The sequence below is a fragment of the Halictus rubicundus genome, chromosome 15, assembly GCF_050948215.1.
Source record: "Halictus rubicundus isolate RS-2024b chromosome 15, iyHalRubi1_principal, whole genome shotgun sequence".
NCBI lineage: Eukaryota > Metazoa > Arthropoda > Insecta > Hymenoptera > Halictidae > Halictus > Halictus rubicundus.
In genome coordinates this window covers 7579679-7604895 of record NC_135163.1, presented here as the reverse complement: position 1 = coordinate 7604895, position 25217 = coordinate 7579679, and the positions used below count along the sequence as shown (strand labels likewise).

Sequence of the window (25217 nt, the reverse complement as noted above, 5' to 3'; positions counted from 1 at the left end):
TCCAGGCGCCACATTGATGAACATCCAAGTGAATCCTCTAACCCTAACCGTAACCTTCTCTCGTGTCTGTTCCAGGAGCGCGAAGTCCTCACGTGCCCGGCCCCGCCGAAAATGTAAGCTGGTCGAAGATGAGCAACGAAATGATGCTGAAGACCCTGACCGCCGGCAGCAACATTCCATTCGTCGACGAGGATGGTCTGCTACCGGCCGTTGACCAGCAGCGTGCTCGACCGAACGTCACGCGGAGAGAGTTCGCGAGGGAGACGGTGTCCGCGAGCCTAAGCTCGCGATACGGTCAGAGTTTCACGACCTTCCGTTCGATAGCGCAACAGAGATCAAGCCAGGAAGCGGATCCCAGCCGGGGAGGAGTCTCGATCATGCAGAAGACGTCCACATTTGCCCAAACCGCCCAGAAGGACGCCCAGCACCGGTACACGAAGCAATCGCCAGGTAGCAAACGCAGCAAACCGGAGGTGCCCGAGGTTGTACCGGAGAATCCTCTTCAGCGTTACGAGAACGCCGTGCTGAGGTATCAGAAACCTAAATCTCGACCGAAGAGGCAACCCAGTCGCGATCGTCAGCAGCCCCAACAACAAAACTACTCTTCCAGCGACGAGAGCGTTGTCAGGAACAAGTCGAAGAGCATCAGCTCCATCGATACCCAATCTGTGAACAACATTCTGGACGAGTACGAGGATCTGGATTGCAGAAGGTCGTCGGACCTGAGCGACGTGGGCAGCATCAGCGTCTCCAACTTCGAGGCTGTGATGATGGACCAGCAGAAGAAGCAACAGCAAGACAAGCCTAAAGGCTCAGCCACCAAGATGCAACCTAAATGTTCGCCGGTTCGGGACAAGCCTCGGCCGGTCCTCAAAGTGAACCAGCAGACTCAGGTGCGGCAGCGTTCCCGAGAAAGACAGAAAGACTCCCCTAAACACGTCTCGCAATCCCCAACGGAGGACAACCACCCCTCGCCGGTAAGCCTAACCGTGGAGCCCAGCAGGAGCAAGGTCCCCGAAGTCCTGTTACGCAAGGGCGAGGTTCAGAAGAGGGTGGACGAGTGGCTGAGCCAGGCTCAGAGCCAGAACTTCCCCGGGACCCGAGAGAAGCCTCTGACAAGGTCCAACAGCAGCGCGGACCAGAAGACCCAGCGACGTTATCGACAGGACTCCAGGTCAAGATCGATAGACGAGGGCAGAGACAAGCTAAACGGGACGTCCTCGAGCTACGACGACCTAAGTCGAGCGGAGAAGAAGCCGGATCGCAAGGTGGACAAGGTGAACGTCGGCGTGAACACCAGCCGAGGTACCTACAAGGAGTACCTAGCTCTGAAGAGCAGGAACAAAGACTACGGTTTCAGCGCGTCCAGCAATCTGATCAGCCGGACCAGGGACAACAGTCCTTCGACCGGCTCGAGGATCCCTCAGAGAGGTCCTCTGAGCTCCAGTTTTCGATCCAGAAGAGCAGAAGCCAGCAGCGAAGAGGGTCAAGTGGAAAATGACGTTCCGAATCCGTCGTCGCAGGACAGGAGCTGTCGGGTCAGGTTGGCTCCGAAGAGCAGGAACGAGTCCGATTATGGGAGGATCTGTCCCTCCGCAGCGTCTGCTTCGGTGATGCCGTCGGTGATCCCCTGCAGACGGTTGTCGTTCAAACGGTCGCCGAGCGGCGATCAAAGCAACAGCAACAGCAGCAACACCGGCAACGGCAGCCGGCCGCTCGTTAAGGAAGAGACAGGCCCGAGGACAAGGGGTGGGGCGAAGGGCCCGGGCAACCTTGGTGACCAAGGCGAGCCGATCTCGCCAAATAAGGACGGAGAAAGTAGGCGGCCTGGTCCCGGTGATAAACCAGCCGATTCCGCCGCTGGTAAATCGATGGAAGCCTCGAGGAGCGCGAGGATCGTCGGAGAGCCGGCCGGCAGAGAGAGGAGAGAGGGCAAACCGGAGCATAACGCGGCGTACGGAGCCGTGGGAGCCAGAGTGAGGACCCTGCAAGGTCAACAGGAGCTACGGGTGTCCAGGCCGAGGAATCTTCAGGGCTCGTTGCCGCCCGAAGCGAGGAAACCTCCCGTGCTGCCCAGAAGAGACTCTGCCGCTCAAGACGGCAAGACCGATCGAAGAACGTCGCCGATCGGTTCACCTCACTCCACCTTCAAGCCCAACACCACCGTCGTCTACAACGTTCAACAGGCTCCAGCTCTTCAGCAGCTGAATTGTTCGCCGCTTCAGCAAATTAATTGCGCGACTCTTCAACAACTGAACGAGCAGAACAAGTCGAAACCGTTGTTGGACTCGAGGTCGCATTATTCCTCGTCGAATCACGTGGAGAAGATCTACGAGCGAAGTCTGCAGCCTCAGGTGATCCACGCGGACGATCTCGAGTCCCTGCTGAGACCTGGCTTGCAAGTGTCTGCGTACGGCGAGGAGGAGGAGGAGGAGGAGGAGCAGCAGCAGACGAAGAAGCCTGTCAAAGAGGTTGAAATTGAAAAGGACGAGGAGGTGTACGAGAGGATCGCCGAGCCCAGGTACGAGCAGCTGGAGACCATCGAAGAGGACGATCAGAAGAGCGAGGCTTCGGTCTGCAGGTATCCCGAGGTCGGTTTGAGCCAGTGCTTGAAGATCCAAGGGCTGGCGAACGGGAGAGCCAAGGCTGCACGGAGGAGGGACTCTACGAGCCCTAGGAGAGAGCAATCGGACATCGCTAGGACATTCGCGACCTTCAAACACAGCCAGGAGAGAGCCGACACGGAGGAGCAGGAAGAGTTGCCGGATACTTCGGGGTCGATTATGGTCCTCGAAGACGTCCCGTACGAATCGGAGACGCTCGACAGGAGTCAGTCCTGTCACACCAGAGAGAATAGCAATCTGTCGACAGCGACCATACCGCTGGACGAGCTGGAGAGTGAAAGGAAGTTCAAGGCCGAGGAGGCACGCGATCGACGCCTAAGCGCCGATCGAACGGAGGTCCGGTTCAATGCCGAGATGTTGGACAAGGTCGAAGACGAGAGGACCGTTTCGAGGGAGATCGACGAGAGGATCGAGGTGGTGAACGAGATCCTGCTGAAGAATCTACAGTTCAAGCAGGATCTGCCCGGGAAGGTTCCCGGCGAACCTGACGGCGGTTCTTCGAGGATCGCGGAGCACGTTGGCCAACAGAAGCCGACGCCTGGGTTTCATAATGTGCTCTGCGACAATTACGAGATCGCCAGGCTCAAGGAGAACAAGGTGTACGTGACGAAGGAGGAAATGGAGCGACAGAGGCTGATGGACTTGCTGAGGAAGGGGGACTTCGAGTCCGTGAAAACGGTGAGTGATAATAACTTTAGCTTTCTGCAAATGATTTACAACGACCAGTCGTACTAGAAGTACCATGACGCAAGCCAAATTTGTTGGCCGATTGACGGAACCTTTTCGCATTTAGTCCGGTTCCCAGGTGGAAAAATCATCGGGAGTCATTAAATTTTATATGATACCGTCGCGGAGAGACCGACATAGTTCGGTTTCTTTTTGATCGCGCCTCGTGTTTGCTCGTCTTTGTCTTAGACTTGGGCGGAGCGTGGATCGATAGGATTCTGGAAATCATAGCGTTTCGAGCAGGTTTTCTGTTAGGCAGAGAAAGGTGCGTCTTCTCGCACCTTTACAAGCTTTCTCCCGGGTGGGAGAGGCCGCGAACGGAAACGGAAAGAGTGGATCGGCGTTAATTGCGCGGTGCCGAGCGAATTATACCTAGATAAGCTTTATCGGACGCTGTATCTCAATTATACGCGGATACTCTAATTAGAACGCGGGACCTGTCGGCCCATCGATGGAGATCGAAAATATACCTGTGTGTAGAGGCGGACGAAATTAATATCGCGCCGGAACGAGGTTGATAGTGGGCGGAGTGGAAGATCGAATTAGGTTCGGGACTCGAAATCATGATATTAATAACGTTCTCGATGATCGATTTTAATTCGTTTCGCGGCTGTTCGATCGAGTTGGGAGCGTGTCGGGGATTATGGTTGGTTTTATCGTGCGCGATTCAAGGTTTCGATTATTTTACAGGTTCTCAATAATTCTGTGACAATGGCCGGATTCGAAGTTCCGATTAGGCGAAGACTACAAAGTCGAGGCATCGATTAAATTCTTTTCGATTTTCTGCGGCAGTTTGATTAGCTTGAGAGCGCGTCAAGATCGCCATTTCTGTTAGCGTATTCGAACAGTTACAAAGATTTATAACAATTCGGTATCAATGAGATTCTAGAATTTTTCATAGCGTTTGGATCAACTTCACGGTGCATCGAGTGTGTAATTTTATCGAATGCACTTCGAATTTTATCACATGTTTTCGCACTTCCGACGGAGCTGTTTTTCGGTACGAGGCAGCTGTAAACCGTAACGCACGTGTTTCTTTTATATTGTTTATGGGAACGTGTTTTACCATAAGGTAACGACTGTTAATTGTTTCCACGCATTCGCTCCACAATTTACTTAATCCGTTTCATTATGCCGGATCCGTATCACGCTGCACAATTTTCCCAGAGAGCCGAGCTGAAATTCCGTATAAACGATTTTAAGTGCTGTAACATTTATGTTACCCGCGCCATTACTGTTGCGTTGTTTCTCCCGTAGTTTATACAGTATTATCTGCTTTGTTCCGCCTTTAACAATTTACGATTAAACTAATTCCAACTAATGCCGGCCGTATCAACGAATAACCAATTTTATTATCGAGCACGTACTCGTGCACTTCGATGACACCGCGTTCGACGCTGCATCTTTATTTATTGAAAAATTGAAAAAGTTACTACTAACGAAATGCAACATTCATGGGACACACTGCAGAGAAGAAGCACAACCAAATAGTTGAATTATACATTAATTATTCGATTACATGTATGTAATAAAAATAGATACAATAAATACAGTGAGTTCTCGATATATGTCAACAGCAGGGGTCTTGACAGCGTCTTGTATCGTGCAGGAGACATACCCGTGCCGCGTTCTGTTTACACTCCTCGTCGTGGGGATAATCCCGCGACGTATATCATCCAGGTCTCCGCGACATATATAGAGAAGTCACTGTATATATACTTGAACAATTAATATATAATGCTCAGTTCGAGTTTCACTGTTAGGTTGCCGGAGTTGATTCGATACATAGTGTAAACGAACTCGCAACCATGTTCGATCAGAGGGAGGTTTCACGCCGGGTCGGTATCGACGAAATTTCCGGAAGTTGTAATCGGCGCGGCGAGTTGCAACGCAAAACCGTTGGCGAAACGCCGGGAATCGGAGAAAAGAGGCGTGGATGGCGATTCAGCGTACACGCGATCCAGATAGAGAGCAAATGGATCGTGGCCCGACCCGGCCCGACCCGCGCTCCCGACTTGTAATTGGTATTGGAAGGACCACTGACTCGGCACGCAACTCGGAACACATCGCCGCCGATGCCAACGGCCAATGTAATTATTGGCTCGCTGTCAGCCGTATCGTTCCAACGAAGCTTATCGCGGATCGAATTAAAACGGAACGGTTAACGCTGCCACGACTCGCCACGCGTTATGAAACGCAGTGACATCCGAGCCGTGAAAATCCCTCGGCTACGAATCTGCAAGGTTTTCGACGAAATACAGTCGATTCTCGATATATGTCGCAGACACTTGCCCGATAAAAGTCGCAGTACTATCCCCACCGCGGGCTACTACCCGTGAGCCGTGAAAATCCGTCGGCTACAAATCTGCAAGGATTTCGACGAAATACAGTCGATTCGCGATATATGTCGCAAAGATTTGCCCGATAAAAGTCGCAGTACTATCCCCACCGCGGGCTACTACCCGTGACCCGAGAAAATCCGTCGGGTACCTCTCGAATCTGCGAGGATTTCGACGAAATACAGTCGATTCTCGATATATGTCGCAGACACTTGCCCGATAAAAGTCGCAGTACTATCCCCACCGCGGGGTACTACCCGTGAGCCGTGAAAATCCGTCGGCTACAAATCTGCAAGGATTTCGACGAAATACAGTCGATTCGCGATATATGTCGCAAAGATTTGCCCGATAAAAGTCGCAGTACTATCCCCACCGCGGGGTACTACCCGTGAGCCGTGAAAATCCGTCGGCTACGAATCTGCAAGGTTTTCGACGAAATACAGTCGATTCTCGATATATGTCGCAAACACTTGCCCGATAAAAGTCGCAGTACTATCCCCACCGCGGGCTACTACCCGTGACCCGAGAAAATCCGTCGGCTACCTCGAATCTGCGAGGATTTCGACGAAATACAGTCGTTTCTCGATATATGTCGCAAACACTTGCCCGATAAAAGTCGCAGTACTATCCCCGCTACCCGTGAGGGGCCTGGAAGATTGAGAAGCTTCTGGTCGGGAACGACGTTCACCTGGATGAAAGAGTAATAGTATCTCCTGTACGATATATGTCACTGGCAGGACCCGTGTTGACATATATCGAAAAAAACACTGTATTTTCACTCGTTTGTCGAGTGTGATTCGACATTTAACGGGTGTTTACAAAATTCCGTAATGGAAAGGGTTAATGCTCAAAAGTTTCGCATACCAGGTCCAGTGTCGGATTAAGATTTTTAGGGGCCCCGAGCACTCAGAAAGTTTCGAGGCCCCCTTAGGATTGCTTAAACGCAATGCATGGTGGACCATTTCTTCTCAAACATGTCTCCAAATATATCTCCGAAAGTTCCCATTTCTCTTGTAACGAAAATATCAATCTTGATCCACAAGAGTAATAGTGAGAGAGCAACACCACCACCCTCTTCGGAGGTAGCACATATTTCCGTGGATCACGTGGATCCTTCTCAGCACCGTCCATCTTGTTTAAGGGGTCGGAAATGTCTGGGCTGCGAGGTTTGGAGGCGGACGAAAATTAATTTACGCTGTCCTTGAGACAGGGAAAAGGAAAAAGGGAAACGTCGGGGAAACCTCGTTAAGGGGTGAGTCTCTTCGTGTTCGTTTCTTCCCCTTTCCCGCTGTCTCTCTTTCTCTGAGACTTTCGGACGTACCAGCAGCACGCGTGCTACAATTTATTGCATCTTTCTTGCGCGTTAAAGCGTACTATGAACCGCGCATACCTAATGCTCGGTTCCCAGCCGGGCTGAATCATAAATCGTGCGGCTCTCTCCGTTCGTTCTTGAAGCAAAGTCCCCGTGCCTATTCGGTATCTTGCCCCCCTCTCTCTTCTCTTCGAGGTCGTGTCCGGAGATCGTGTGCGCCTTCAAGAGCAACCATGAGCAACGACGTTCGCGAATCTACTAACCTCGGAGACTATAATTCCCTGTTATTCTTAGTCTGGGTTACTCGACAATTCCAGATCGAGATTTTCAGAAGAATGGTCTCAAGGTCGACTCTTTTCACTATCTTCTGCTTGAGACCGTGTTCCCTCAGACTAGGGATTTTTATAGGGAATAAAAATGGCCGAAGTGAATTACGGGACACAGGAAATAGAAATGAGTTTGTTAATCCTTAATTAAAATAGCAAGTAGTATGAAAATATTGTGAAACTGGTGGTAAGTGATGAGTAGTAAAATGGCGGATGCGATGCTTGGAACGGACGAAGTTTTTACTAAATGGGGCCCCGGTTCTAAGGCGAATTTAATGACGGGGCGGTGTTTTTAAGACGCGTTGAACGACGCAACGTAACCGGCGAGAATGGACACGTAAGCGGTGATTTGTGGCTGTTTAATTTTCGGCGACTGTCGTTAGAGGAAACTCGAGATTGAATAGCCGCGTGAATAGCTCTATCGTTTTCCGCGACACGCGACCGGTGATTGGACGACAGCCAGTTCGTAGCCGCGCATAAAGATGCCATTCAAACGGGGCAGACGTTAATGGGACGGATTAATAAGTGGTTTTTCGCGGCGTTGCTTCGTTAAGGAAGCGAACGCCGAGATTTTATACCGGGTGGCTTGAGAAACGTCTAGCCGGGAGGATTATGCTAATCGAAATCCTCGGTAACACGATGTTCACTAATTTTTAGAATCCTCCTCAGCAAAGAACGGTGACGCTCAATATTAAACTGATTCGATTGCAAAAATATTCCATATAGAAGAACACCTATTTTTCAAAATTTATTCTGATTCTCTTATAAACAAATTCCGAATTTTGGTCTAGTCATTTTTGGGCTACTCTGTGTTTCTTTGGTTCGCTGTCGTTTCTTTCTAGGGGATGAAATTGGAAAAATCACCCCACAGTTAGGGATGATATTGCATTTGTTAAATTGTTATATTATTTGATCACTTGCATTCTTTCTTTGCTTTAGGTGGATCAACAGGTATAACGCTTTCTTTCTTTTTTGAATTAATATTCAATTTAAGTCGATTCGATTGATATTCAATTTAAATCGATTCAATTGATAATAATATTTAACTCGTTGCCAGTGTGACCCTGACCACTTGATTTTCTAGTGATTATTGCTAATTTTAAAGAAAGTAGAAAGTAGACACCAGTGACAAAAATATTGAATTTGTATCCTAACGATTACAGAACCTATATCTTGCGATCATCGGTAGATTTGTATCGCAGCGATCACAAAATATATTTTCACTTGTCCTCATCTTTCACGAATGTCTCGGATAAAGAGGTCTGCAATGCTTCAACGAGAGAGGATAGGGTACCATTAGATAAAAAGCAATCCGCGCGGAGGATGGGGTAACGATATCTCCGTCAAGCAGGAATTACAAAAATGAAAACGAGCTGTTCGAATGCGCCGGGATCGTAGGTGTAGATACGTTCTCGACGAAGGAATCGCGTTTTTCAGCCGCGCCGTATATCCACGAGCTCAATTAGCTTCCAACGAGCCGTCATCCGCAGACGCTCGATGAAACGCCTTCGTATTCTCTTATTTCCCGGGGTTTCAAAGAACTGCTGGCCAGCCGGTGGCAGGTTTCCTTTACTCGTAATTTCGTCATTCGACTACACGGAGTTACCTTCCATACTAATCAATTCTCCGAAACATTTTACGCTAAAGAAATCCATAAATCTAATCAAATCTGCTCGGCGATAATTAGGAGAGAAAATCGTGCACTCTCGCGACAAAAATGCAGAGACTAAATGTAAGCTTCTGTAGACATTAGAAGAATTCAGAAATATTGTTAGATCAGTACAAGAAAATTTATTGAAATCGCTATATAAAGACGAATATTGACATATATATTGTCTCTTTCTTAGAAGTGACTCAGAACATTTTTATATCGCAGAAATATCTACAGTGCAACTTGTCAAAAATAATTACTTGTAATAATTTTCTTTCCGGTATTATCTCCGTAACTGTCGCGAAGGTCTCCACCGTAACTGTCGCGAAGGTCTCCAGCGTAACTGTCGCGAAGGTCTCCAGCGTAACTGTCGCGAAGATCTCCACCGTAACTGTCGCTAAGGTCTCCACCGTAACTGTCGCGAAGGTCTCCACCGTAACTGTCGCTAAGGTCTCCACCGTAACTGTCGCTAAGGTCTCCACCGTAACTGTCGCTAAGGTCTCCACCGTAACTGTCGCTAAGGTCTCCAGCGTAACTGTCGCGAAGGTCTCCACCGTAACTGTCGCGAAGGTCTCCAGCGTAACTGTCGCGAAGGTCTCCAGCGTAACTGTCGCGAAGGTCTCCAGCGTAACTGTCGCTAAGGTCTCCACCGTAACTGTCGCGAAGGTCTCCACCGTAACTGTCAAAATTTTGTCCCCACCGCCGGGGGATCCCCCTCGCAGTCGAGCGAATGTTTTGTCACGCTTGTTTACAATGTGGATGAGTGGAGCCTAGGGGTGGGTAGACGAATTTTGGAGGGGCGAGGATAAAGGGTTAAAGGGGATTGGTTCCTAGATAGGGTGGGCGCGAAAATTCCCCGCGGGACATAAACTGCGCCTCGTCATATTCGACCGCGGATTGCGTCGAGCATCTGCTCGTAAATTCCCGTGATCGAGGTGCACGCGCATGCAGGCCACCCCCGCTGCATCCCGTATGCGGCGACACGCGCCCGTGCCCCATGCATTTCTGCACGTACGCGCGCATATCGATGCGCGGCCACTGTCCGACGACTATGCATATCTGCAACCGGACAACCGAGCGCCACCCCTCCTTCGACGTATTGTGCACGCACAGAGGAAGATACACCACCCCCGCGACGAATTATTACTCGATTAATCCACGGTGTGCATCCGCGGTGCATCCACGGTGCACGCGCCGCTACAGATTGCGCCACGGCTCCGGGTGCCATTGCACTTGCCGAATTCCGGCGCACACGACGCCATTGTTGCTGAGATAGGAGTCCACAGAAGCAAAGAAAATTTCTCTGAATTTTGAATTTTGATTGTTCGACTACTGGGCGAGCCAAAATTATTTCTTCCCGATTTCTTAATTTCTGTTTATTCAAATTATTCGAGGTACAGACATGTGTTTGTTGGAAATAGAAATCTCACGAGGTTTGTGAGGGTTTTATTTTTATTTGTATTAACCCTTAGCACTCGAGCGGCGACTCTGAGGCGCCATCAAAAATATCGTTTACAGTATTAAATTTGTTTGTATATTATAAAATGAAAAAAAATCATAATTTCAAAGTCCCATTGAAAAAGAAAAATTTCAGTTCCACTGGGTGTGTTGGTCCGGCTGCTCTTGTACACATAGAATAAAAATATTCCAAGTCAGAAAAAATGTTTGGTTTTCGAGTTAAAATAGCTTCGAGTGCAAAGGGTTGAATATACAGGCTGGTGCATATTAGCAAATCATTATCTCCGGTATTTTTGAAAATTTGGGAAAACTTTGTGGACCAAAGTTTTTCGGTATAAAGAGGACGATAATACGTCTGTGACAGTTGTTTTGTAGGTGAAAGAGTTTCGGAGATTTCAAGGTCACCTTCGATATTCTAAAGACTGTCTCAATTTTGCGACCGACCGCATATTTTGGAGAAAAGGCTAAGGATAGAAAATTTCTGGTTATTCTGACAAGGTAATTGAGAATGGTAATTTTTATTGCTCCGTTAGCGTTAAACCCGTCGAGAGGAGGGGCAAATTTTTCCGGTAACGGTTTCGCGGAACGGCAGCTGGTAATTATGCGCGAAGCTGCGCGAAATAATAACGGCAATAACAATAATCGTTGGAAATTCATCATCGGGGCGAGCAAAAAGCTAATGAGATACGTTCGTAACACGAAAGAGAAAGAGAGAGAGAGGGAGAGAGAGAGATGGAAATTGGAATGAGCAGGAAAGCCGTGTTCGAAAAGCGTGTTCGCCGGCGAGAAGCGGGGCGGATTAAAGTCGTCCGTCGTTAATCCCATTTGAAAAATTGTTGGCGCATCGAGCGGAGCGGGGTTTGCGGTGGAAAAGCGTCGGAATAATTTCAGCGAACTGTAAAGTTTGGTTGCGGGCTACTTTCGGGCCGCAAAGCTCGACAAAGCCCGCCCCCGTCCGTGTTTACACACGTTCGAGCGCGCTCCGGCTGTTCGCGGACGTCGATATTTCGTAAATCGTGCATGCGCCCTTACGAATTCATGCGAACGAACACGCTCTCACCCCCGTCGAACGCGCCCTGGCCCACCTGCGATCCATTAGGTATTTCAACGATGAACGGCTAAGGGCTGCCGGACTTATGGCTGGCGATCTGCGTTTAGGCAGCTTTCGCGATCACTCGCACCGTAATTCACAGCTCTTGTGCTTCGTCTCGCGTTTTCTCGAACTTCTCGAAGCCTCAATTTTTTGCAAAAAATTTTATTTTGTATTTTAAAAGAAAATTTAAAGTTTCGTTCGTAATTTGGACCCGTGCTGTTTTCGGCACGAGGTTTCGAGGCAAGCGATAATTTTTGCGAAATTGATTTTTTGAGCAGAATACATGTGCAACGGTTACTGCACTCGGACGCATCGATCTATGCACGGTCGATTGCATTTGGGACACGTGTTGCCCGCAGACAACGCCCTGTCCCGGCCAGTGGTCGCCTCTCGATTAATCCTCCGGTGATTTCGACGCATCGCCGCATAAATTATACACGGTCGCTGTTGTGTATGCAGCTAATGCAGCTGCACGCGCGCGTACCCGCTCGCGGACGGATCGATTCCGTGGATCGTCGCGCGGAAATCGACGGAAGACGGTGTCCGATCATTGTTTAACGCCGGTTGCAACGATGCTGACCATTGTTCGGAGAACCGAGAAGAATTGCTGATTCGGGCAAGATGGCTAATTTTATGCGAATATTCCAACTTGCATCGCAAATCGAGACTGTAGGAGGCAAGTGTCGAAAATTGAAAAATTTGGTTCGCTTTGTAAATTTTCTCTGCGGCTTATACGGTACTATTTTCTTTCTCGTAAATTTTGACCACGTCAGGTGAAAAATTATAAAATCCCGACGCTTGAGTTATTGAACCGCGGATCCGTGCAAAATATACAAATTTTCTTAATATTCTTAAATTTAACGTCTTCGCAATGCAATGATGCACTTTTGTCACGAATGCACAAAGCCTGCAGTCATGCAGATATATTCAAGCATAGGTTGTCATTAACACTAGGTTTACGGGACGCGTCAAAATGACACGTTCTAATGTCTTTAATTTACGATTGTTGAGATTATAAAGATGCATTCACGAGGAATTATTCAACAAATTTAGTTCTTTGGGTATATGTTATGTTTAAAATGGCTAAAAATTTAGATAGACATATTCCCGTTATTTTTTATAAGTCAATGTAAAATAGTCAGTTTTAGTGCTCCGTAAACCTAGTGTTGAAGGAGATCGAATTTTGTTTGAAGTTTGCTTAATTTCGAGTTAAACGAGTTCGTTCGGTAATTCTGAAAATAGTTTGACATTTGGCATTTGGCGGTGCTGCAGAGAGCGTTGAAATATCGCCGAGACGTCTCGATCTCTCGAACCTCGAACGTCGAACGCCAACGGAGCGTGAAAGAATCCTTGTCCACAGGTGAAAGGAGGAGCAGGTGTGGAAAGTCGAGGAGGAGATAGACGGTGGCTCGAATGACAGTGTCGATTTACTTATCTACTCGTGCAGATTAGTCGAAATTATTTATTAGACAGCGAGTGCATCGTTTCTCTGTCAGTCGAACCGCTACTGTTCCTGTTCGGCGAGCTTTGTCGGCGCTTTTTTTTTGCGGATTTAGCGTCGATTTGCATACGATTAGCTTCGAACTCGATTGAAATATGTTCGAATTTTATTCATCTGTTCGTTTATTATACGGACTCCAGTTTGCGTGAACTGTGTCAACGGAAAGCAGGATTTTAAATGTAGTCTATTTCTGGATTATTTTATGAAACTTTTTAGAAAATATCTTTACGACCACTTTATGCTGCATATTTTCAAGTATTTTTCTGTGAAGTTTTATTAAAAAATATTAATATGTATGAAGACATTACTCGACGATGCGGAGGTTCTCTAAAAAGTGTAGGTAGAATAAAAAATTAATGAATTTTTAACTCATCAGTGGAATGAAATGTACGGCTCTGAAATGAAAAGTAAATTCTTTAAAATATAACACAGCAGCTTCGGTTAAACGTAGGATTTCCAAAAAATTTTGATTTTTTACAAAACGGTCTCGTTTCGAATGCTAAAATTACAAAAACAGCTCGTTTCTTCTCGAAAATGTTTTTCAACTATTTATTCTGGATATGACAAGACATGAAAATTGTTAAATAAATTTATTTAGTTTTCCACTGACTGAAACGAGCTAAAAACTTTATCGATATGTGAAACACAGTTTTGTATTTCTTATGAAAAGTTATCAATCGATCAATTCGATCGTCTAGTGTTTCAAATATCAAATGAACATTGTTGCCATTCAGCCACGCAACTATTGTTCCCGTTATGGCAAATATATACACAGCAAAAATCATGACAAAACGAAATAGAACACACAATAGCTTCAGATTTCATTGCAATTTCTATTGAAAGGCTTCCACTCTATTCCAATTTTTTTTTTACGAACTGCCCAATAAATTGCAACGTTTGTTAAAAGAAAACCATATAAACCACAAAAATTCTCATGAAATCAAAGCAATTTAATTGGTGAAACCGAAACTAGAAAATTAAAATTGATCAAGCTGGACCATTGATCTTGCTCGAATCTTTTTGCATTATTTGCTTTTGCATTCTACAAATCCTAATAAAACTCGATTCATCCTAACACACAAGAAATCCTCAAATTAACACATTAAGACTTTTACCAGCTAGGCATTTGAGACATATATCGAGTAAACACAGTAACCAAATGTTATTAGGATCTACAAGATGGAATAAAATCATAGAAGCAATTGCAATAACAAATCTCGTCTTTTATAATATACCTGAATAAACAGTTCTGATTTTGTGCGGCACTAATCTCGCAGTAAACGTGTTGAAACAAATCCTTCCCGGCTTCGATTTTACTAGAACGTGTTACAAAAATGGTAATCCGTGTCGAGATCCTTTACAAATCATCAACAACAATTACACCAACCGCGCTAACATGATTCCAGCATTAAATCGGCCGATTCGCGAAAAACCGGAAGCATTTAGCGCCCGTGGGAGCGAAAAATCCTGGTTGGTCCATTAAACTCGCGCGCCGCGAGATAATCCTTTTAAATATTTCGCGTTGCCGAAGTGCAGCCGGAGAAAATGAAAATTATTCGGCCGGATTCCCGGCGAAACGTTCTATCATCAAATTTATACCTTCCTCGGGAAATCCCTTTAATCTTCGGCCCAAACGCTCTCTCTCTCTCTCTCCCCTCTCCCCCTCTCTCTTTCTCTCTCTTTTCCGTATGCTCTTTCTCTCTTCTCGCTCTGCTCTCGCGAACGTTGCCGCGCGCTCATCTGAAAAATTGATCGTCCCTTTTTTTCCCCCATTCTGTTTCTCGTCCCTCCGCCGCCGGAGGAACCGTCTCGGAGATATAATGATCGCGGTGTTAATCGTTAATAATGTCCCGGCAAATTTGAACGAGGCTCGCCGCTAAAACGGACACCGAAGAAATATCGTGACGCTGTTTCTCTCCGCGCGATTCTCCGCTTTTGTCCTCGCGCTTCCGCCCACGTAACGCCATAATTAAAATGTAACGAACGAGCCCGGCACCGCCACTCGACTATCAAAACAACGAATTAATTCCTCGACGAGCAATCGCCGATCCGACAATCGCAATCGAACATTCAACCGACAATGTATTTTGGCAATTCCGAAGCGCTCTCGAACGTTTCCCTCGGTTTGTAATTTTTTCAAATTTTTTCCGCTCTTGTCGATCTCAAGCTTCACCGTTTGCGAGTCTTGCGTGTGTGCAATTCGTGGGAATTATAATTTATTAACGGGTGGACCATGTACGCTGACCGGGTGCATCATTGTCGTTAATGTCACTTTTGCAAATGTTATCCGATTCTTGTATGTTACAGTAGAAACGACATAACTTTCAGAATTTAAGTCTGAGGTGCATATTTAATTTTTGCAATTTAGAGTTCCTTTATTGGGGTCCCCAGATTCAGCTTCACAAGAGTATGTTTTGTAACTCGTACGAATGTTCGATTCACATAAAATTTTGCACACATAATCTCGATAGTTGTGCCTCATAGAACATACAATATTGCGTGCAGAATCGAAGTCTAACAAATTTTAATAGTATCCATTACCTATCGCGGCCCTTGAATTCGATGCCAATTTATTCTTGCAACAAATATGTTTGCAACTTGGACAAATGTGACCCGATTCACTTCAAATTTCGCATACACAATCTCGATACTTGTATGTCACAGTAGAAACGACATAACTTTCGGAATTTAAGTCTGACGGTGCATATTCAATTTTTGGAATTTGGAGTTCCTTTACTGGGGTCCCTAGATTCAGCCTTACGTATGTTTTGTAACTTGTACAAAAGTTCGATTCACATAAAATTTTGCACACATAATCTCGATAATTATGCCCTATAGTACATGCAATGTTGCGTGCAGAATCGAAGTCTAACAAATTTTAATAGTATCCATTACCGCGGTCCTTAAATTCGATGCCAATTTATTCTTGCAACAAATATGTTTGCAACTTGGACAAACGTGACCCGATTCACTTCAAATTTCGCATACACAATCTCGATACTTGTATGTCACAGTAGAAACGACATAACTTTCGGAATTTAAGTGTGACGGTGCATATTTAATTTTTGGAATTTGGAGTTCCTTTACTGGGATCCCTAGATTCAGCCTTACGTACGTTTTGTTACTCGTACAAAAGTTCGATTCACACCAAATTTTGCACACATAATCTCGATAATTATGCCCTATAGTACATGCAATATTGCGTGCAGAATCGAAGTCTAACAAATTTTAATAGTGTCCATTACCGCAGCCCTTAACTTCGATGCCAACGCTCTTGCAACAAATATGTTTGCAACTTGCACAAATGTGACCCGATTCACTTTAGATTTCGCACACACAATCTCGACGCTTTCACGTTCCAGAAGAGGTACCATTTCCGTCAGAATTCAAGTCTGACCGCACATACTCGAACCGCTGTGTCTCTGCGCCCCCATAAAGCGGCGTGGATCAACGGCACCGATGATCCACGTAAATCCAAAAACCATCGAGCGATCGTCGGTCGAAGGCTGGCGCGCGGACAAGAGTTGTGCTAGTCGTCGAATTGTGTGCAGCGTGGCGCTTTACGACTTGCGATAAACCACGCGGAAACTGATACACACAGGCCCGTCGTTCGTATTTTCATGCTCGAGTCCTCCTCGGTGACACGGCGGATCGGCCAATTTATACAGCGTTCGCTCGCTATGCCGGCAGAGCTCGTAAGTCTTCGACCATGGAAATCGATACGCGTCGCAGACACGGGAGACGATCGAGTGCATCACCGGCGGCTCATTTTCACCGTGCAGTGTCTTAACGCGCCTCGTCGTGCAACGCGTGCAACGCGTGCACAACTCGCCACCGGCGATTACCGTTGCGCGTGCACCGGAAGGTTTCGCATACTCTCCCCCCCCCCCCCCGCCGGTAAAAGCCATGATGCCGCACCATGTGCCTCGGTTAAGTGCCAAAAATCAGTACCAGAGATTCTCACAAAATCAGTGTAATTTAATTACCGAGACCGAAACTGGAAACTTAAAAGGTATTACAGGGGATGCTGTCTCAACCCTTCTGGATATTCTAAAGATCCTAATAGAATTCGATTTATCAGGATATGTCACAGTAAAAATGAATTTCTGAGCCTAGTCAAAAATCAGTGTCAGTCATACGTGACGCGGCAATTAGCGCGTTGATAACGGCTCGCGTTTCCGAGACCCGCGCGCAGGTCCACGAGGCCGAAAAATAAATTTCGTGTCATTAATTTTAATCTCATCGTGCTCTGTGGACAATCTTCGTTCACCGTGCATTTCGCTCGTTCCGACTTTCACCGTTTTTATTCCTCCGCTGTCTTGCGCATTGCACGCGTGTGCTATGGTTAAGTCATGAAAGGAGCACATTTTTTAATCAGATTAATGGATCCCGTAATCGAAGCGCGTGTACCGTTTACACTGTGACGATTTTGCTGTTTACGTTTTGCGGAAATACCGGGCAGTCTTAGAAATGAAATCCGTGAGAAATAGAACTAATTATAGAAAACTGAGTTCTGAGAATCGTCTATGAGAAATCGAATATTTCCGAGAGAGACTTTGCGAGGCTATAGCTCTGTCATCTCGCAAACAGCTCAGCTCAACATCCTCATAATTAACCATTTGCACTCGGCGCTACTTTCAATCTAAAACTTAATTTTTCTTCCGTCTTACAATATTTTCATTTTATTCGTACGAAACTGATCCGATTTCTACATACAATGTTTAAATGTTTGGTAATCTATTAAATAGAAATTTTGTAATGTAACAAATATTTTGTAATATTTTTCTAAGTTCTTTGAAATAATTCCACTACAATTTCTAGTGGTGCTTCAGTTAACTTACTGGTTGTTCTCTCGACAATTATCTTCAACGGCTCTATCCATCCCGAACCATTTTCGTCCTTCGAACAACCATACGACGGTACAGGGTTTCGAAAGCGTTCCTTGAAAACCGGAAGCAGCCTTTATCTGTTCGCGATTCCACCCGGAAGCTGGCAAAGGAGTCGAGATAGCACGCCGGAACAAAACCGAAGAGTATCGCAGGAGGATGAAGTATCGCAGTCGTTGCCAACGTCTCTTTCCCTCTCTCTTCAGGTTCGCTCCTGGATTTTGCTCTGCTCGTTTTGCTCTGTTCTCCGCCGGTTCTCTTCTGTTTCATATTCTTCTCCGCCTCCAGCTCCTCGATCTTCCACTACCTTTGCCGCGTACCTGCGGTTTTCCGAGCTCTTTGCTACCACGGCGACGGAGCAGGATAGAGGCAGCCTCTCGGAACCAGTTCGACCTATAGCAACGTCTTTGCATCGAGAGCAAGGAGGCCCCGGGATCTGAAACATCTCATCCTCATCGGCAGACTCTCCATCGCGCTGCGACCGCAGCCTCGAAAAGTCTCGCGAAATTCCCGGCGACCACCGCGCCATCTCTTCTCGCTCGGACTTCCGGTCGGCATGCCAACTATCTCACAAAGGGGCCATACTTATTCGGAACGAATCGAACGCTTCTTGGTTGCCTCGAAGCGCCACTTTTTCCGTATGATTGGACGATCGCAGGGCAATGCTCTGCTCCAAAAATGGCCCCGATCCCAAAAATGGCACCGGCACCCCCGTTCCTGTCGTACTACAATCTCTGGCTGATGAATAATTTTTTTAGACGTCTTTGCGAATTTTTAGTAACCAAATGGCTGGACATAGGGCTTCAAGGTTCTTACGGTGCTTAGAGAATGGTTTCAGGAACGCGTACAAAAATTTTCAGCTTCGTAGGTTTACTTTTTAATAAGCTTTTCTAGAAGCTCTCAGCTTCTGATTAAGTGCAAGACAACGTGGACAATCGTTTCGAAAAGACGCACGTTTAGGAATTTTTAATAACCGAACGACTGAATATAAGGGTGTAAAAGTTTTACAGTATTCAGACACGGTTTTTAGGAATATGTACAAAAATATTCAGCTTCGTAGGTTTACTTTTTAATAAGCTTTTCTAGAAGCTCTCAACTTCTGATTAAGTGCAAGACAACGTGGGCAGTCGCTTCGAAAAGACGCATGTTTAGGAATTTTTAATAACCGAACGACTGAATATAAGGGTGCAAAAGTTTTACAGTATTCCGACACTGTTTTTAGGAATATGTACAAAAATATTCAGCTTCGTAGGTTTACTTTTTAATAAGCTTTTGTAAAAGCTCTCAACTTCTAATTAAGTGGAAGACAACGTGGACAATCGGTTCGAAAAGACGCATGTTTAGGAATTTTTAATAACCGAACGACTGAATATAAGGGTGCAAAAGTTTTACAGTATTCAGACACGGTTTTTAGGAATATGTACAAAAATATTTAACTTCATAGGTTTACTGTTTAATAAGCTTTTCTAAAAGCTCTCAGCTTCTGATTAAGTGCAAGACAACGTGGACAATCGCTTCGAAAAGACGCACGTTTAGGAATTTTTAATAACCAAACGACTGAATATAAGGGTGCAAAAGTTTTACAGTATTCAGACACGGTTTTTAGGAATATGTACAAAAATATTCAGCTTCGTAGGTTTACTTTTTAATAAGCTTTTGTAAAAGCTCTCAACTTCTAATTAAGTGGAAGACAACGTGGACAATCGGTTCGAAAAGACGCATGTTTAGGAATTTTTAATAACCGAACGACTGAATATAAGGGTGCAAAAGTTTTACAGTATTCAGACACGGTTTTTAGGAATATGTACAAAAATATTCAGCTTCGTAGGTTTACTTTTTAATAAGCTTTTGTAAAAGCTCTCAACTTCTAATTAAGTGGAAGACAACGTGGACAATCGGTTCGAAAAGACGCACGTTTAGGAATTTTTAATAACCGAACGACTGAATATAAGGGTGCAAAAGTTTTACAGTATTCAGACACGGTTTTTAGGAATATGTACAAAAATATTCAGCTTCGTAGGTTTACTTTTTAATAAGCTTTTGTAAAAGCTCTCAACTTCTAATTAAGTGGAAGACAACGTGGACAATCGGTTCGAAAAGACGCATGTTTAGGAATTTTTAATAACCGAACGACTGAATATAAGGGTGCAAAAGTTTTACAGTATTCAGACACTGTCTTTAGGAATATGTACAAAAATATTCAGCTTCGTAGGTTTACTTTTTAATAAGCTTTTCTAAAAGCTCTCGACTTCTGATTAAGTGCAAGACAACGTAGACAATCGTTTCGAAAAGACGCACGTTTAGGAATTTTTAATAACCAAAGGACTGAATATAAGGGTGTAAAAGTTTTACAGTATTCAGACACGGTTTTTAGGAATATGTACAAAAATATTCAGCTTCGTAGGTTTACTTTTTAATAACACTGTGATTTCAGAAAGAATGCCCCAATATATCCTGTGAATTGAATGAAGGACGAAACAATTACGTTGGCTATTCCTGCTATAAATGTTCCCCGATGATGTTCGGTTCGCCGCGGAGTTTTTGAAGAGTTACGAACCTCGTCTCCAGGAATCTCCAGAGCCGGGAACACGCACATGGAAACCGCGTGCTCGCAGTTCCGTATTTTCCCCGGGAATTCCGACCGCAATCACGCTCACCCCGTGTTATTTCAAATTTCAAACGTATTCTGAGACACCGCGTCGGATCCGCGGCAAGTTCACTTCTATCTCCATCGCGAGATAAAATTACACCGGGAATGGTAATTACGCCGGGCGCGTGGAGATCGCATGTTGCAATTAAATCGATGAGAGCATTGACGCGCGAGAGTTCATCTGTTAACTAGTTAGCTGTTGCGACCTCTTTGAAAAATGTGTACCAGAAGTGCGTCGCAAAAATTAACCACTTAGCAGTTTCGACGAGTATACTCATAACACAAAACATTGCCATTTCTTCGCGACGAGTGTACTCGTCATAACACAAAATATTGCCCTTTCTTCGCGACGAGTGTACTCGTCATAACACAAAATATTGCCCTTTCTTCGTGACGAGTGTACTCGTCATAACACAAAATATTGCCATTTCGTCGTGACGAGTGTACTCGTCATAACACAAAATATTGCCATTTCTTCGTGACGAGTATACTCGTCAAAAACAGCTTGATCCTCGATTTTAGAAATATTAGAAAATCGCCGGTAGGTGTGAAGAGTATTGGCTAAGGAAATAATATTGATTCTGCGTAAAAATCCGCGGTCCGAGGATCGGGAATTAGTGTGCCGAAGGCTCGAAGCTTGACCGCATAGCAAAACATTGTTGCGCACTGTTTGCCCCGTGGCTCGATCCGATCCCCTTCGAATCGGCGAATCAAATCCCCGAGGCGTTTGCCCAGTTGCACCAACAAACGGCTCATAACGTGGACAGGCCACGTACCCGGTAGGCACGCGTGAAACAACCGAGAGAGACAGACTCTGCCGGCCTGCCGTGGCTTTAGGTGCACCGTATACACGGATGTTCCGAGCTAGGATCACGTCCTGGGAACAGGGGACGCGCTCAGATCTGGATCGGCTTGGATCCGTCTGGGAATCGCTTAAGTAGCTTGCGGAGGTCATCGACACTCAGCCAGATGATAAAATGAAAATCACCCGACAGAAAAATGTATTTTCCATTTTGCACGTTTTGACAAATGTAGTAAATGAAAAGGTGGAAACTGATTCTTTACTATCAATATACATTTGATTATAGCACAATGAAGGCTGCTGGCGGTGTTAACAATAATGTTGGAAGCAGGGATATTGTTGTTGAGTGAACAGTACAATGTTGTAACGAGGGCTTTGTTGTCGGACGAACAATACAATGTTGGAAAGAGGACATTGTTGGCGAAGGAACAATAGGATGCTGGAGAGACGATACTGTTATTGACGATATAATGTCGGCTTGAAAAAGTTCGGAATATTGTTAGACGCTCGAAGAACTGCAGCTTCTAACAAATACATTCCTCGCGAAAGGATATATTTTTATCAGGAAGTAAATTCGGATGCAACCTGTTTCGATTAGTGTACAGCGAATTTAATAGGAATGTGGTCGCCGAAAGCTTCATATTACTCAAAATTCAGGCATAACAAATTCATCAAATTAGCAGGTAGAATTATTTTCCAATTTAATGTACTTCATTAATGGAATAACCATGCTACATGTTACTGTCTTCTACGCTTTCAATAAAATACATAAAATGGTAGGGAGTTGTTTAGAATAAAATTGCACAGAATTCAGTGTGCTAGTGCGATAAAATGCTATTTAAAAAAAAATAGACCTAGGATCTAAAATTGCAAATAGCGGAATAGATAACAATGGGGAGAGCCGTAGGGGATGAAGTGGGAAAGAATTCGAAGCGCAAAGTGTCAATAGGATAAAATACTGTTGGAGAAGGAATGGACCAAGGATCTACGTACCTAGATAGTTGACGGAATAGAGTAGAATAGAACAGGGGAGGGAGGGGGGAAGAAACGTAGAGGCGAAACCAAGTAGAATCTAATATCGTCGCACCTCCTTCCGGATACCTTCCCCTCCCTTCCCGGAGCAGCAAGGCTCCCCGAGGCCACATAATATCCTCCCGAGGATTGGACGCAGCCGGAGGAAGCTTCGACGTACCGGGGAAACCGAGAATTCTTGACAGAAACAAGGGGATGCCGGTCTGGGACCTGCCTCGACGACTAAACAGTTTCCACTGTTGCGGGGAGGATACTCGGGGAATGGAGAACCGACGAATTGCTACCAGCCTGATGGATGACCCTACGTTTGCACAGGATTCTTTCCTCTCGCGTGGCTGTCGCTGCGCGAGCCTTCTTCGTGGCGGCGAACGTCTTCGTTTCGGTAGACGAAGGGTGACTGACGGGAGGGTGGTTCTGCCTGTCTTCGATTTTGAGGGGTGATGTCTTCTGTAAACTGTAGCATGTCTTCCTTTCAGAAAACAAGCTTTCCCTACTTTCTGCCTAGGTTTGAGATACAGTAAAATCTTGATCCAAGTCCAATCCCCGGGTCCCTGCTGTGACATAGATCGTGCAGGACTACGATTTTCTTGTTACCGCGTCGACCGCGCCGAACGTAGAAATGGACAGTGTAAACACGGACGTACGGCAGCGTGTGTGTGTGCTCCCCAGTGGAGGGGATAGGCGAACTGACTAAGATCGTGCAGCTCCGTTCGGCTTACGTCAAGACCTTACTGTGGACTTATGTTACATGTGGACTTAAACCCTCTGTAATATCGTATACACTGCATATCATAGTGAATTGAAATTATTTTAAAACTAACAATTTTATACAGAAACGTGTACAGCTTGTTTTCCAAAATCGATGAAAATCGTTCGATTCGAAGGTCTGCATTTTATGGAAATCGTTCGAAGTCGGCGAAGTGATGACTTAAACTACACCTAATATCACGTGTACTATATCGTAGTATATTTTAAACAATTTGAAAATGACCGATTTTGTGCAGAACACGTGTAACTTGATACCCTGCAAGTGGGTGACAAACATCACGAAATCCGGGAATAAACACATTTGTACGTCTGTATTTTATAAACAATTTAGCAACGATCAAAATGGTGACTTAAACCCTCTCTAATATCGTATACACTGCATCATAGTGAATTGAAATTATTTTAAAACTAACAATTTCATACAGAAACGTGTACAGCTTGTTTTCCAAAATCGATGAAAATCGTTCGATTCGAAGGTCTGCATTTTATGGAAATCGTTCGAAGTCGGCGAAGTGATGACTTAAACTACCCCTAATATCACGTGTACTATATCGTAGTATATTTTAAACAATTTGAAAATGACCGATTTTGTGTAGAACATGTGTAACTTGATTTTGTGTAGAACATGTGGACTTAGTGTGGAGATTAACTGTAGCCACATATTGTGGTACTTGCATCCTCTGTGTATTTTTAAATTGTTTTAGCTCTCGGTGTTGTATAATTGACGGTGGTAGATCTGTTTGTCATGGATTTGATTTTAACGCACGCTTAATAAATCATTTAATATCTAATGCAGCGGGGCATTTCCACAAAACGCAGAAATAGGCAGCAAAATTGTCTCAATGTAAATGGTACACACTGTAACACTTTGAACGCCCGACAAGAAACCCCAAAAGTTCCACAAAATCGAAGTAAGTTATTTATCGAAATAAAAATTGCAAAAAATTCAATGTATGATGCTCCAACTTTCTTGCATGTTACAGATCCTAATCAAGTTTAGTACAATGAATACATCAACGTAAAAATTCATTTTAAAAACTGCACAAATAATTCCGTCACCCACGTATGGGTGACGCGGCGACGGACGTGTTAATTCGAGGATCCACTAATCCGACTACCCTGATCGCAAAATTTCAACTTAAACAAAAAAAAAAAAAAAAAATACTAAACAGAGCAGTAATTATTGCAGGTTAATTTTATCAAAACCAAAGCTTGCACTTGAAACAGAAATTGTTCCAGCGACCGAATCTCCCGATCGCCGCAACTCTAAAATTCTAAAAAAAAAAAAAAAATAGAAAAAGGAGAAGGAAGAAAGTAATTCCAACACTTTCACGCGTCCCAGAACGATAGTCCCATTGCTTCCTAAAGCCGCCATCCCCCGTGGAAGCGGTGTTTATTTAGGCGAAGACCGATTCGGAGCACGTTTGTCCCGGGCTCGGTCGGATTTTCGGATCGGGTCCCGCCGGGGAAATCGAATTCCCCGGGGGTGGACACGTGGTTACGGCTCGTGGATAATCTCGATATACAGGTGGCCGAGATTATCGGGGGTTGGTGGTTCGACGTCGCAAAACACGGGGTTTAAAGGGGGAGCGAGCGTATTTACCGCAAACGGGGCCTGCCGTCGTTGTTCCCGTTGCACAATACTCGAAACCGAAAGTAGCTGTACGTTTTTTCCCACGGGCGATTTCGAGCATTCGGAATCTCGACAGGAATTTTTCGAGTTACCCCTCACAATGGGACCGAGGAAAATCCACTTTCCGCCCCCGCGATCCTGGACCCCGAAAATTGGCTTCGGACTCGCGTGTACCGCGCCGATAAAAGACTTTCCTGCTTGCTTCTCTCTGTCTTCCCTTGTCGAAACCACGATTTTCATTCTACCCTCGTACCGTGCTTTCCAGCAACGTTTGCTCGCTGACGATTGCCGCGTGACTGACGCACTGTTTTTGGATTTTTCCTTTCCTCCGAGAAATTGGAGTTTTAATATTGCAGCTGGAGGAGGGGCTCTATTCAGACTGCGCATAGTTCCTCGAGCTTTAACCCTTTGCGCTC

The 25217-nt window shown here is 45.3% G+C and overlaps 2 protein-coding genes across 3 annotated transcripts in view; both read left to right on the top strand.

The window, feature by feature from the left end:
- Positions 1-3016, top strand: part of Stl (ADAMTS metallopeptidase stall) — a 313677-nt gene extending 310661 nt beyond the window's left edge. Inside the window, exon 5 of the mRNA XM_076800864.1 lies at positions 3003-3016. The gene's annotated coding sequence lies outside the window, so the exon portion shown is untranslated. The remainder of the gene's footprint in view (positions 1-3002) is intronic.
- The window catches only part of LOC143361451 (uncharacterized), a 305416-nt gene that overhangs the window by 19471 nt on the left and 260728 nt on the right, over positions 1-25217 (top strand). For both annotated transcript variants that reach the window (XM_076800839.1, XM_076800838.1), the window contains exon 2: positions 76-3302. In XM_076800839.1, coding sequence (XP_076656954.1) covers positions 129-3302 — 3174 coding nt within the window. In that variant the 5' untranslated portion in view covers positions 76-128. The remainder of the gene's footprint in view (positions 1-75; positions 3303-25217) is intronic.